Consider the following 15,077-nt stretch of genomic DNA (forward strand, 5'->3'; position numbering starts at 1 on the left):
ATTTTTGTGATGCGCTCTTGAGAAAGCGACATCCTGTTTGTTTCCTTTATTTTACAAAATCACAGTGTTTGTTTTTATTGTGAATGTACACAAATAAAATAAATATTTAGAATAGTTTTGAATAATGTCTTACTCTTATATGACCACAAATGAAGGAGTAGGCTATTGTAAGTTGTTTCCACTTTTATAAGGAGAAGAAAATAAAAAATCAAGTGATCATGCCGGCGCCTCGAGCGCAGTTAATCATTACTAACTCAACAATGCAGCTTGTTCATTGTCATAATAAAATACAGTCAGCCAATCATATTGAAAAAACATGCTATTTTATCTCTCCTCATTTCAGAAGAAATCCTTTAAATTTAATGGTAGAACAGCACTCAGAACACAACAAGAATAAAAATATAAGAAGCTACTAACAAAACTCTGTTTCCTTAAACTAGTTTGTCATGCATTTCTTTTTCAACACATTTACAGGTAAATCCTAGTATTTTAGAATTGCGATTAATCATGATTAATCACGGTCCATGATTGTGATTAACGTGATTAAACTTTTAATCGATTGACAGCACTAATATAAATATATTATTATATTTTATATATATATATATATATATATATATATATATATATATATATATATATATACATGTTATTTTATTATTGTTGTTGTTTTACTATTATTTTTATTAGTTGTGATCTGGAATTTTTCCTTCTTTTGTTGGTTTTATTTGGTTGCTGATATGTTGTTATTATTACACTGATCACTTGTATTAAATGAGAATCAATTAAAAAATAAAATGCACTGATGAATCATTGACAGTAAGAGCAGGAACATGAATTAAATAGTTGATTTTGATTTCACGTTGAGATTGATCCAGCTCAATCTGGACTGAAGTCTGTGTATGGAGTGCTGATTCGTTCTCAGCCGATGCGTTTCTTCTGTGTTGTTGGTGAGTGACGGTCGCTCGAAGGGAAGTTCAGGTGAAGGACACAAGAAATCAATGAGTGTCTGTGAGACTGGAGGAATTCATCATAGGAACACACCCGTGTGTGTGTGTGTGTGTGTGTGTGTGTGTGTGTGTGTGTGTGTGTGATGTTGACGGGGCTTTTGTTCTGTGTGCTGGAGAGTGGTCACAGCGGGTCATGGGCTGGCAGACTGACAGTGTGTGTGTGTGTCTGTGTCTGTGTCTCTGTCTCTGCAGGCGTGAGCTTGTTGGTGCCAGCGGGTGCCATCCCTCAGGGCCGTGTCTATGAGATGTACGTGACGGTTCACAGGAAGGAGAGCATGAGGTAAACTTCCGATCTTCCCTGACAAACGACCCAACTAGAGGATTCTGGGCATCAGCGCCCGTCTGAACCTCACACACAAACACACCCGTCAGTCTCAGAGCGGCTCTTTTATCGCTCACCTCTTCATAAAGCTTCTCAGATAATAAAACAAACACAAACGAGTCAGTAGTCACGCAGTCAACTACTACTGTATACAAAAAACAACAAAAAAAAAAGGTGTGGAAACAATTTTCTCTCAGAAATTGCTAGTAAATTATACAGTTAAATAGAAACAGCAAGTAGCACATGAAATTTTGAATTAAAAATAGTGTCTTGTAAAATGTGCTCCAATAATGTGTTTTATTTATTTTTATTTTGTTTTTTGTTTTTTTTTACAGTGTAGTGCTATGAATTTTTTTAAAGATAATAAATAACTGAAATCTTAACTAAAATTTAAACTAGAATAAATTAAATTGGGAAATATAAAAACTAATTCAAAATATTATTTAAAAACTAGCTAAGACTTCCATTTCTGCAGCAGCTATTTTAATTGAAAGGCAAAACCAGGCTTATTATTGTTATTTTAAAATAAAACCATAAAAAACTTTTATTTCATAACAGAAAAAAAGCCTAAATGTTAACTGAAATAAAATAAAGAAGAATAAATAAATTAACTTTATTTCAGCTTGTTGCCAAGGCAACATTTCTTGTTTTCATTTGTTGTTTTTTATTATTTTGTTATATTTAGTTTATTAATACAACAAATGTAAAAAAGATGAAATATACAAAAGGCAAATATATATATATATATATATATATATATTAAAAGTATATAAAGTGATTTAATCAGTGTAGAAATTGTTACTGTAATAAATTAAAATATTCAGTAACTATTAGATAATTAACTTAAAAACTTCAATGTAAATGTTGTCGTGTCAACTAACTAAAAAAAGAAATGAGTTGAAGTTGACATACTAAAATTACTAAAACAAAAACTAAAATAGAAATAAGTTATAAGCTATTAAAATATTAAAACTAAACAGCTAAAATCCCTTAGCTGTTAATTCACTGTAAACCACGGCTTCACGGGGCTCATTGCTTTTATAAAACGGTTATTCTATATACGTAGCAAGGTTTCAAAAAAAAAAAAACAAAGCAAATAAAATGTAATGCTATTAATAAAAACATTCTTCTGCCAAACAATGTAGTTCCTCAGAAACATTTGAGGTTGCAACAAAGTGGTTGCCGAGCAACACACAGACGTAAACAAAGATGTGTATGTTTGTAGAGTAATTTACAACAACTTCGAACACGGCTCAACCAATCAGAATCAAGGGCCGGAACTATCCGATTTATAATTAAACTTTGAAATTAAAAAGAAAAGAAAAAGAAAGAAAATTCAAATTACGATTGAATACTATAATGTTATGCAAGTATTACTAAAATAACACTGGACAGACCAGTTATTGGCACAGTTAACTGGCAGATATTTGCCCATTTTGAGATTACTAGCTAAAAACCACGTTCACTGACAGTGTTAATAAATACTGCACATCATTGTGTTCTGAATGTCATCAGATAGTGTCAGTATGAAGTGTGTGTTAAAGCCGGTCTGAGCCGACGGCGGCGAGCAAGCCGAGCTCCACAGGTGCTGATGATGACGTGTGTGTGTGTGTGTGTGTTCAGGCCGCAGGTGGACGACACACAGGAGACGGTCCTGAGTCCGGTGGTCAGCTGCGGTCCTGCTGGCGCTCTCCTGACCCGGCCCGTCATCATCACCATGCACCACTGCGCCGAGGCCGACAGTGAGGACTGGCTCATTCAGCTCAAGAGCCAATCACAGCAGGGCCAGTGGGAGGTGAGTGGGCGGGGCCAGACACTAAAACCTGCTAATCCTGAATCCCTGGAAAAATGACGGAACAAAAGTGTGACAGGGTTCCTACGCGGATTGGAAAAAGTATGGAATTTGATTTAAGTAATTTCCAGGTCTGGAAAAGTATGGAAAAAAGAAAGCAGGCTATGGAAAAATATTTGCATTTCCAGATTTTCCCCCCTTTAATTTTTTAAGATTTTAATGGAAATAAGTTTATCATACAAGAAGTGTTTTCATGGCAGATGAATCTAGTGATTCTTTAATGATTGTCAAACACGACTGAATAAATTCAAGGACTTTTAAATGCACTTTTTAATTATGCAAAATGTTTTGCATTTTGAGTTTCTTCTCACGATAAAAATAAATGCAAAGATAAAAACTATATGGACTTTTTTGTGTGCATGAGAAACTATTAAACTTAGCCTATAGGACAATGCACACTGAGCCACCGATTGAGACATCAGCTCATTTAGCGGTGTGGTGTCTTGGCCGCCACAGAAATGCGTTAAAGGCCTTGAAATATGACATACTGCCCTAACGAAAGCCACATTTTGAACACTTTTTGACAAAACCAGTCTTTTTTTATAGACCCTTTAACTTTGCAAATAGGACAATGCACACTGTATTATACCATCAGCTCATTTCATGTCATGGTTTTTCTGCTGCTGCAGAGGATGTGCTAAACTGGACATTAGGCCTTGATATTAGAGGCACTACCATAAGAAAAGCCACATTTTGAGCAAGTAGATCTCTATTAATGCATGTGCATTCATGCTCTCACTTTATTCATAGTAAGATGGCAGTGATGCACAAAGGAAATAGTTTATATAAAACTAGAAATTGTAATGCGTAAGCATACAAAAAATTCCCATGCGCATGTGAATAGTTTCTCAAGGGCACAAAAAAGTTTCTTGTGTGCATGCAAACGTCACTTAGAGAAAAACAATGTATTTTACAGACAACTATAATATATACCAAATATGAAGCTGAAAATAGTGCTGTATGAACCATTTATGTTAAATATGGTCTGAAAATCTACTGAGAGGTTTGGAAATTTGAGTTTGGAGAAGTATGGAATTTTGAAATGGAATATGTGTAGGAACCCTGAAAACACATCAAATGAGTAGTATTTGGTCATTTGATACACATGGTGTCATAAATTCAGCTTTTTGTGCTCAGATTCTCAGCAAATCTCTAGTTTTCAGGTTGATGTGGTGAATGTCAAACGCAGAAAGACCTGGCAACGTCCAATTAGATGAAAGGCAGGACCAGGCTTCCTGTTGTTAACTGAAAATAAAACCATTAAAATGAATGAAGGAGTAAATAGTTACTTGTAATAAAATAAATATTAACTGAATACAATTTCACAAATATATATAATGTACTGAAATAAAAAATGAGTAATACTATAGACATACTTTAAAAAAGCATTTACAAAATACTAAAATATTAATTAAAAACTAAAATTTAATTAAAATAGGAAATATATCAAAACTAGTTCAGTATATAATAATAAAAACTAGCTAAGACTTCCATTTCTACAATGGCTAATTTAATTTAAAAAATGTCATTACTTGAAATAAAATTAACTGAAAAGAAAAAATAAAGAATACAATAGATAAAAAAATAAATAAATAAACGGTAACACTTTATTTTGATAGCCCACTTTAGACATTCTACTAACAGTAAGTAACTCTGCAACTACATGTCAACTAGCAGTCATTAGAGTATTAGTAGACTGTCTGCTTAATATCTTCTAACACTTTATTTCGATGGGTCCACAACATACAACATACTGACTATGAGAAACTTTCTCAACTTATTCTACTAACCCTAAACCTACCCTAACAGTCTACTCTGAGAATTAGTAGACATGTAGTTGCAAAGTTACTTGTAGTTGGTAGAATGTTTAAAGTGGACTATCAAAATAAAGTGTAACCAAATAAACCATATAGACATATTTTTAAAAAATGATAAAATATTAACTAAAATTTAAACTAAAATAAACTATAAAAACTCAGCAGACGTGTTGCACAGGTTTCTCTGTTAATAGTGTGTGTTGTGACTGTGATTGGTGGACTGATCAGCCGGAGGTCAGACGTGTGGCTCTGACCGGTGTGTGTGTGTGTGTGTGTGTGTGTGTGTTTACATGCGTCACGCATGCGACGCCCTGCAGAGATCCGGACGCATCCCGCTGGATATCGGACAGCTGTCACGGGTCACACTCAGCACAAACCCGTGGTTAATTACAGTGAAGAACGAGACACGGCGTGAGTTGCGATAGCAGCCACCCGCTGGCCTTGTCATTTGGTGATCTGAGCGAGTGTGAACTCTCCTCCGCTCGGCCCGCTATTATTATCACACGCAAGCACAATGCTGGCCAGTTCATTACCCACGCAAGAGCTGCCATACACTCACAAAATAACTCACTCACAGCCCTCATTACATCACAGCACACTACAGTCAGTTACACTGCGTTCATTTACCGCGGTATTCAGATGCTGGTACATCATGATACCCTGATTAGAAAACCCTGGCAGCTCTATCTGATACGCTTTTGTAGTGACAGACTCTGTGTTGTTATTGTTACCTGAAAGTAAAACATTTTTAAAATGTTCTCAATTAAATTAAATAAAGCTGAAATTAAATATTAATATTAGATTAAAAAAATAAAATAAAACTTGAATATAAGAAATGTTGCTTTGGCAGTCAACTTGAATGAATAAGTTGAAGCACTGAAAATTTACTAAAACTTAGCTTAAAAAAACTAATATGAGAAAAATTTATAAGAAATATATAACAAATAAAATAAATATTATTTAAAAATGACAAAAAAAAAAAACAATGTAATAAAAGACAAAAACTAATACAAATGACACAAGCATAAAATAATTACAACTTAAACTAAAATTAATTTAAAACAGTTTTATGTTCTATAATATATTTTAGGTTCAGTGTTGTTAGGTTTTGTACATAAACAGACTTACTGAAATGTCTGTAAAAACACTGACTTTACTTAAAATATCATTTATAATATAATATAATAACAAATAAAATAGTTTCTGTTGTTGAAATAAATTTGATTCATAACTTAATCTAATCTTAATCTAACTTAAAATTAAATGAAAATTAGAAATGTTACGTTTCAAATTACTGAAATTGCTAAATTACTAAAATTATTAAAATTACTCAAATTAAATTGAAATTAAAATAAGTTAAAGATAAACACTATTAAAATATTAAAACGAAATATGACAAAAGTAGATAAAATTACTTTAAAATAAAAAAATTAAAAACTTATTTATATACTTTAAAATATAAAAATAGAAGAAAAGAAGATAATTCAAAGTATTATTAAATACTATAACAGTAAGTAATACTAAAATAACACTGAACAGACCAATTATCGTCACCATAAATTAGTAGATATTTCCGTTATAATTTCTTTTAATTAATATTTTATATATATATATATATATTATTTATTTTTTATTTTTTATGAATATTATTTAAAACAAATATTTGTTTAATTTAATTCACACAGTGTGTGTGTGTATATATATATATATATATATATATATATATATACACACAATGCTCTCTAGATGAAGGTACTGATGAGCCTGTACTCCAGCACGACTTTGCTCTGTGTGTGAATATGGCTTTTCTGATCACTGTGACATTGAGATGCAAGCATCTAACCAGCAGTGTTTTCATCTCTGGTGTCAGCTCTGCACACACACACACACACACACACTCACTTGTGTCTTTAGTTTGGCTCGGAGCAGCTGTCAGAGCTCCTCTCCTCTCGGCATCACTGTGACTCTTCAGTGCTCTCCCCAGAGAGCCGCGCTGCTTTTGAGCTGCTTAGCAACAGTCTGTGACCTTGTCTCCTTTTATCAAACATGAGATAGTCTTGGATCGCCTTCACGAGGAGAGCGGCGTCCTGTTGTCTTCAGATGAGATAAACTCTTGTCAAATGGATTTTGTCCTGCGCTCTTCCCACAATCTCTGGCTCTCTTTGGCCTGAAATAATGAGCGCTTCCTGTTGCCCAGAGACGCTGCGGCCCGTCCTACAGTTTTCATTATTCACATGCTCGTTCCCTGCGTGCATGCATAATCTGATCCGGAGAAAAATACATGCTTGTTTGCCTCAGAAGCATTCTTCAGTTTGCCTCTAAATTGAATGCAGATTTAATTTAAAAAGAAGAATCCTGTTTTCAACTTCCTGTCAAGTCACACGCAGGAAAGCCGCTCTGGCCTGGTCAGCTGACACTGACAAATGCACAAAAAAGAGAGAATCAGGATGAAAGGAGGGATGAAAGGAATAGTTGACCCAAAATTGAAATCGAGTGGAGGTGGATGCTGTCAAGCTCCAGAAAAAACTGCATTAAAGTATCATAACCATAATCCATATGACTCATGCACGCTCATGCATATTCAAATGAAGTGCTTTGCACTCATTTATCCATTCAATTTCTGTTAAAACATCATATGATTTAATTGCGTTTTTTTGGGAATCAATCTATTAATTAATCTTTATGACTCATACATATTCAAATTTGATGTTATCCATTCAATTGTGCAATGCATTTTCATGCACTTAGTGCATAATGAATTCAATTTCAGTTTGTTAAAACATATCATTTGACTTGATAGATTTAAAGTGTTTTTTTTTTGTTTTTATTTGCAAATTAACCTATCAATTAACCGATATGATGCCTGCACACTTTGCATTTTATTCATTTATGCAATGCATTTTCATGCATAACGACTTAAATTTCAAGTTTGTTTCTCTCATGATTTAATGATACATTTGTGGCGTGTTTTGGGAATCAGCTTATACTGTAAATTAATCCATATGACTCATGCATATAAAAAATTGGTGTTCTGTATTAATTTATGCAATGCATTTTCATGCACTTAATGCAAAACTACTTGTATTGTTCCATTCATAAAACCATAAATCAAACGACTTAATGACACATTTATGCTGCTTTTTGTGAATCAGTCTATTAATTAATTCATATGACTCATGCACAATCATGATTGTTCAAATTTGATGTTAGGCATTCATTTATGCATTGCATTTTCATGCACTTAATGCATAAGAACTTAAATCATATGACTTGATAGAGTTATAGTGTTTTTTGAGGAATAACCAATTGATTAATCCATATGCATATTAAAAAGTGGTGTTCTGCATTCATTTATTCAGTGCATATTAATGCACTTATTGCATAATGACTTAAATTCCAGGTTGTTAAAACAATAGCATATGACTTGATACATACAGTATATAGTGTTTTTTGGGGATTGACCTTTTAATGAACCATATCACTCATGCATATTCAAATGAGGTGTTTGAAGCTTTACAGCTACTGGTCACTGTATTAAAACATCCTGCTGAACATCTTCTAAGCAAACAGTGACATATTTTGCATTTTTGGCTGCACTTTTCCTTTAAGCGATGAGACTATTCGTCTTGCAAAAAGTCTGTATTTCCTGGTTTGTGCAGCACTGAATATTCCTCACATGTTGTTCTCCTTCGCTCTCAGTGAATGAGGAATATGCTGTTACAGACAGATGTGACTGTGATGGATACTCAGGCAATAACGCCACATCTGCGACTGGACCTTTAAACAAAGAAATAACTATCGATTGCATCTCAGTCTGACAGGCGCACAATCATATCCGTGGGTTTGTGGAGACGAGCTGTTTCCCTTCGCTCCGGCGATGATGAGTGTGCTTGATCACATGTGGCTAGTAAATATTGCTTTCCCACCAATGATGTGGCGTCAAAATACATCTCCATCCTGACGAGAGACCAGTCATTTCCACACGCATTTCTCTGCACTGTAAATATTATTTTTCCACTCGCATCACGCTGAGCGCGGCCGACTCTTTGATTTGATGTGTTTGCAGAGCGCTCTTCACTAAATGTGTTTCATTTTTTGAGTGTTTCTGTCTTTTTTTTCCCTTGTGAATGTAGCGTTTTTCCAGAGTCTATTTTCCAAGAATGTTAGCAGCAAAAAAAAAAAAAGAAAGAAAAAAGAAAGAGAAACTTGCATGAATTTGACAAGCGCATCGGCTGTGATGAGAAAAAAGCAGCATTGGCTCACAAAGATAAAAAATCAATTTACATAAACATAAAATAGACATTTGCATAAATCCATTCAATAGTCAAATTTATAGCAATCACATCAGTTAATTAAAAATGCAGTATTAAAAATCTGGAAGTATATAATAAAAATAGTATATATTAAAATATATATTTTGCATCACAAAGATAAGATAAATTTAATATTTATGTTTATTTATATATTTAAATATTTATTAATTTGTTTATTTATTTTAAATAAATTATCATTTAAGAATTAAATATTTTTGTTATATTATATTTTTATATCACAAAGATAAAAGATACATTTTCATAAATATTCACATAAGTTTCCACAAATCCATTCAACAGGAAAATTATTAATCACATTAAACATTATTTAATTACACATTAAATAATGCATAATTAAACATGCATTATTTTAAAAAGCTAGCAATGCTTTTACTAAACTGTTGAAATGTATAATAAAATAATTAGGTTAAATTTATATATATATATATATATATATATATATATATAATATTAATATTAGAATTTATTTATTAAAATATTAAAATATATATATATATAAATAAACAACAATTATTTTAAAAACATTTTATATATCATATACTTTATATAATATTATAATTCTATAATATATAATATTAATATACTAAAAATACTATATTATGTTATTATAAGAAAAGATTATATTAAAACGTCCATGAATTTGCGCTGTGTCTGGGTTGTGTTATTGAGAGACGAGTGCGTTGGATCTGATGAATCGACTGAGAGCTGGAGTAAATAAATCATTCTGGAAGGCATTAGCCCAGTTTTCCATCCTGTTTGCTAATTATCTCTCTAACGCTCTCAAATCCCGCGCTCCCACAGGATACGTTAAACAGGCTAATGGCCAGTCATAATAGCGCTGTTTAACGGCCAAGCCGACTATAAAGTATTTTAATTCCTTTTCTCTCGTCCGTAATGGGATGAAATTAATGACAGCGCAGAGCTGGCGCGAGCGTCAGGATTACAGCTAATAGATGCAGACCAGCGCAGACGACCGTAATGAGACGCACACTCAAACCAGCATGAACGTGAGGTCAGAGGTCACAGAGAGCAGACCTGCCTCATAGACGCTCAGTGCTGAACACACGCACGCACACACAGACTGACGCATGGATTCATATTCATAACTGCACAAAATTAGCTGCTCTTAATACACACTGTTGGTGGCCAATATGAGTTATTCATAATTATTGAATATTAAATAAATAGTAATAATAATAATAATACAAACTATTAACGTATAAGTAAAACTATAAACTGTTGTCATCAGTTTCACAAAGATAAAAGATACATTTACATAAATATTCACACAGGTTTTCAGAAATCCATTAAATAGCAAAATTAATAGCAATCATATATTTCATTATTAAAGATCTAAAAAAAAATTTACTGAAATGCTCAAATGTAATGTTTATGTGTGTATATATATATTATATTATAAAAATGATAATAAGTTAAATAAAAAATGATACAATAATAATTTATTAAAACTAAGAATGCTAATTTTAGAAGAAAATTTCAAACAGCACTTAGAGTCTTTTGCATCTGAACTCTTCATATATATATATATATATTACTAGCATATACTATTGAATTAAATATTATTATTCTACATTTTAGTGTTTATCCATTATGTATATTATATATTATTATATATACAATATAATATTATAACATGTATAATAATATTTGTATATTATGATGATGATAACAATATTAATAATAATAATATAACAATATTATTGTAATATAATTTGTGTAATAATTTGTGTGTGTGTGTGTGCAGGACGTGGTGGTGGTGGGCGAGGAGAACTTCACCACTCCCTGCTATATCCAGATGGACGAGGAAGCGTGTCACATCCTGACGGAGACGCTGGGCACGTACAGTCTGGTGGGTCAGTCGGTCAGCGCCGCCGCCGCCAAGAGGCTGAAGCTGGCCATCTTTGGCCCGGTCAGCTGCACCATCCTGGAGTACAACATCCGAGTCTACTGTCTGGACGACACGCAGGACGCGCTCAAGGTCAGCAGAGCAACAACACACCAGTTGTGTGTGTGTGTGTGTGTGTGTGTGTGTGTGTGTGTGTGTGTGTGTGTGTGTGTGTGTGTGTGTGTGTGTCGCATCAAAATAAAAGTTTTTGTTTACATAATATATGTGTGTGTTCTGTGTATATTTATTATGTATATATAAATACACACACATACAGTATATATTTTGAAAATATTTACATGTATATACATGTATATATTTATATTCATATAATTTATATTATATATAAACGTAACATATTTTTCTTAAATATATACATGCATGGGTGTGTATTTATATATTATGTAAACAAAAACTTTTATTTTGGATGTGTTACGCCCGCGGTGGGAAGTAACAAGAAAGGAGGGGGGAGCGAGAGCGACGGTTCAAAAGTGAATTTTATTTTAAGTTCTCAGTCACAAAACAAATCTGGCTACAAAGCCTTTCCACACTAGCGCCGGTCTTCGCCTCCGTCCTGACCGTTGTAATGAGGAGTCACCCGCCGCCATGAAAGCAAATCAGGACGTTTTTATAGGCGGGCACACTAAACTTGTATGCATACAATATCATATAGAAAATTTCCACCATTAGGATAGCATGGTGAATGGATGGAATAAATACAAACCTCTGGATTCACAGTCCCATAACAACCTTTGCATAATGTTTCTAGACCACTGTGTTTTCAGAGCCCTTAAGGTGCCGTATATCTAAGTGATAAGGCTGGAGGAATAGGCACCAACGCATGAGCCATTGGTTGGGGTTTTTAAGAGAGTGTAAAAATGTAAGCGGGTTGTGGTCACTGTAAACTATTACAGGTGAACTATTCCCTCCTACGTACACTTCGAAGTGTTGGAGACTTTAATTCATCCACAGGAACGGCTGACACGAAATGCGAAGAACAGGACTGAGGGGAGCTGTCCACTAGCACCACAGGGCTAACTGACTCGGAAACCTGTCTGTACGGCTTAAGTTAGATTTACTGTACGTGACAGACCTGCGAGTTCTTTTTTCGATCTGGTGTTAAAATCATATAATTATCGTTAGAGCCACAGTGTATCACCTTATACGGCCCGGCGTATTTGGCTTGGAAAGGTGAGCCTACTACAGCAAGAAGCGCAGTGACCTGATCACCCACACTAAACTTTCGATGTTCAGCACAACAACCTCTTCATTTTTTCCTGAGAACTCCCGAGCCGCTCTTTAGCTAGATACCAGGCCAACGAAAGCCGCCGACGGAAACCCAGCACATAACCTGACAATTTTCCGGGTGGTTCTGAATCGGTCCACTGGTCATGCAAGACTGCCAACAACCCACGGACTTTGTGAGCGAAAACTAGTTCATTCGGGCTATAACCAATACTCTGTTGAGTAACCTCCCAACATCAGCCACGCCCCGATACAATTCGACGCAGTAAGCCCTGAGCAAAGATTTTAACGTTGAATGAAAACGCTCGAGAGCTCCTTGGCTCTGCGGGTGATATGCGGTTGCCAGGTTGTGTTTAATCCCCAGCTGATGGATCACTTCGACAAACATGTTCAAAGTAAAATTACTTCCTTGGACTAGATAATTTTAGGTAACCCGAAAATAGAAATAAACTGAGTAAGGGCTTTCACAATACACTTCGTTGTAATGGAACGCAACGGGAAAGCTGCCGGATAGCGAGTGACCTGGCACATTACCATCAGCAAATACTCACTCCCAGCTTTTGAGCGAGGAAGCGGGCCAACGCAGTCAATGATGAGATGCTCGAATGGTTGGCACACTGCTGGAATTGGACGCAGAGGGGGCGGCTTTAAAGACTGATTAGGTTTGCCGGTGAGCTGACATGTAGGGCAAGTTTTAACAAAACCACGATTCCACTAATTAACAGCGAACTACCCGTGTACGACTCAGATGAGAATGGTAACACGGACTCCAAAATGAATGACTCTGATGACCCAGTGTCTCTGAGAATTTTTACTGCCACTTTGTTATCGCTACCTGAAAGCGACACAAGGCCGTCAGAAATAAACGGTTCAAATATCCCCTGGCGTTTTGATACACCCGCGGATGTAACCACAGGTGTTCCAGCCGAAACATCAGTCCGGGCGGACACAGGCACAGGAGCAGCCTTTACTTGGTTCAGAGGGACAGACGGTGGGTTCACGCGTAAATGAGAAGGGCGTTCAATTAGGTATATGTCGAACGTCACCTAACCAAACCCGGAAAACAGGTCTCATCGCTTCCGCTTGTCGGAGAACGTATTAATAGCAGTATTAAAAAATGGCGATATCAATGAACTTTTAAGGTAATCAGTTAAATCAGATAGCTGTTTTTATTGTTGATGTTTTATTCAACTTTTATATATAAATGTTATTGAAAAGAATAAAAATGTTAAACTTTTATATATCAATCCACATATGTGATGGACATTGGTTATGATCATCTTTAGTGTCTACTTTGAAGGCATCTTGAGTAAAAAAGCTTCATATTTAACGGGCACTTGCAAAACGCGTGAACCGGAAGCAACGAGACCTGGTTAGCAGAATACGGAAGTCTGTTGCGCATAACCCGTATTCTGAACCTTTCTGCGTGACACTTGTGTATGAGTTCTGGGTGTGTCTCACTCGTCCTTAAAAGTGAAGCTGCGGGCTCTTTGATCGCCCCCTGGTGGCTGGCTGCAGTACAGGTAATAAACCCGCCCTCTCCATGTAAATGAATGGGACTTCCGTCAAAATAAAAAAATAAATTACACTTCCAACAATTTTCCAAAATATGGTTTTGGTCACTTAAGGTAGTTGTTATCACGCTGATATATGTTCAATTGTTCGTTTTTGTGATATGTTTGAGTTTAGCTAGTAATTTGATGCTATAAAAACGGGGCGTGTCGTTATGGTTGATTGGGTCTGCGGGCGTTTTGGCGGGAGTTTGATTCCGCGGCTCCACCTCATGACTCTACTGCGCAGACTCTGGCTCCAAATGACGTCATTTACTCAAGATGGCAGCGGCCATACTGAGATGCATTCGCTTCACTTTTCTATAGTGGAAGGAAGCGGAGACGCGTCGTCCATCTTTTTTACAGTCTATGATGAGTTCCCACTCGTCAGCCAGAACAGCCGCCTGGGAAGCCGTCTTAACACTACACTCTGCAATGTAAGTGGCGATAGTGTCAGGAAGTGTGTTTAAAATCAAATTAATCCGATCATCCAATGTTGCAATATCTGTCGACATACACCAGCGATTAAACTGCAAGGTTAAGTCTCAACATTCAGCAAAATTCAACATGCGTTTGGTGCGCTCAATATCGCTCCGTTCGTAGGTTACAGCAACAAAAGAAAAAAGGTTTCTACATCAGACTCATTGAACGGTGGGACCAAACGCAAACTATTGGCAATATTTAGCTTGGATGAGTAGGCTTCAGCACCTCCAATCACAAGCCGACCCTCTTTAATTAGGTCTAGGCATTGCTGGTTTAGGCGTCGCTCTAGATGTTGCCGACTTTCCTCAAGCTCTTGTTCTAGACGTACTTTTTCATGTGGGATGTGCTCCCGAGACAACTGCTACTAAGCCATAAATCCATTCAATAGTAAAATTAATAGCAAACACCTTACATGATTAAGAATGCATAATAAAAGTTGCGCTTTTACTAAAATGTTGCAATGTATAGTAAAATAATGTTATAATTAACTTTATTGCGTTCATACATTATATATTATATATCATATATATTATATTATTATATATTTATAATATAAAT

At 35.2% G+C, this 15,077-nt stretch overlaps 1 protein-coding gene across 3 annotated transcripts in view; it reads left to right on the forward strand.

Annotated features, from left to right (window-relative positions):
- The window catches only part of unc5cb (unc-5 netrin receptor Cb), a 217,120-nt gene that overhangs the window by 194,044 nt on the left and 7,999 nt on the right, over positions 1 to 15,077 (forward strand). For all 3 annotated transcript variants that reach the window (XM_058789296.1, XM_058789297.1, XM_058789298.1), the window contains 3 exons: positions 1,203 to 1,290; positions 2,956 to 3,127; positions 11,101 to 11,334. In XM_058789296.1, the coding sequence (XP_058645279.1) occupies positions 1,203 to 1,290; positions 2,956 to 3,127; positions 11,101 to 11,334 (494 nt within the window). The remainder of the gene's footprint in view (positions 1 to 1,202; positions 1,291 to 2,955; positions 3,128 to 11,100; positions 11,335 to 15,077) is intronic.

This window comes from Onychostoma macrolepis, chromosome 10, assembly GCF_012432095.1.
Source record: "Onychostoma macrolepis isolate SWU-2019 chromosome 10, ASM1243209v1, whole genome shotgun sequence".
Taxonomy (NCBI): domain Eukaryota; kingdom Metazoa; phylum Chordata; class Actinopteri; order Cypriniformes; family Cyprinidae; genus Onychostoma; species Onychostoma macrolepis.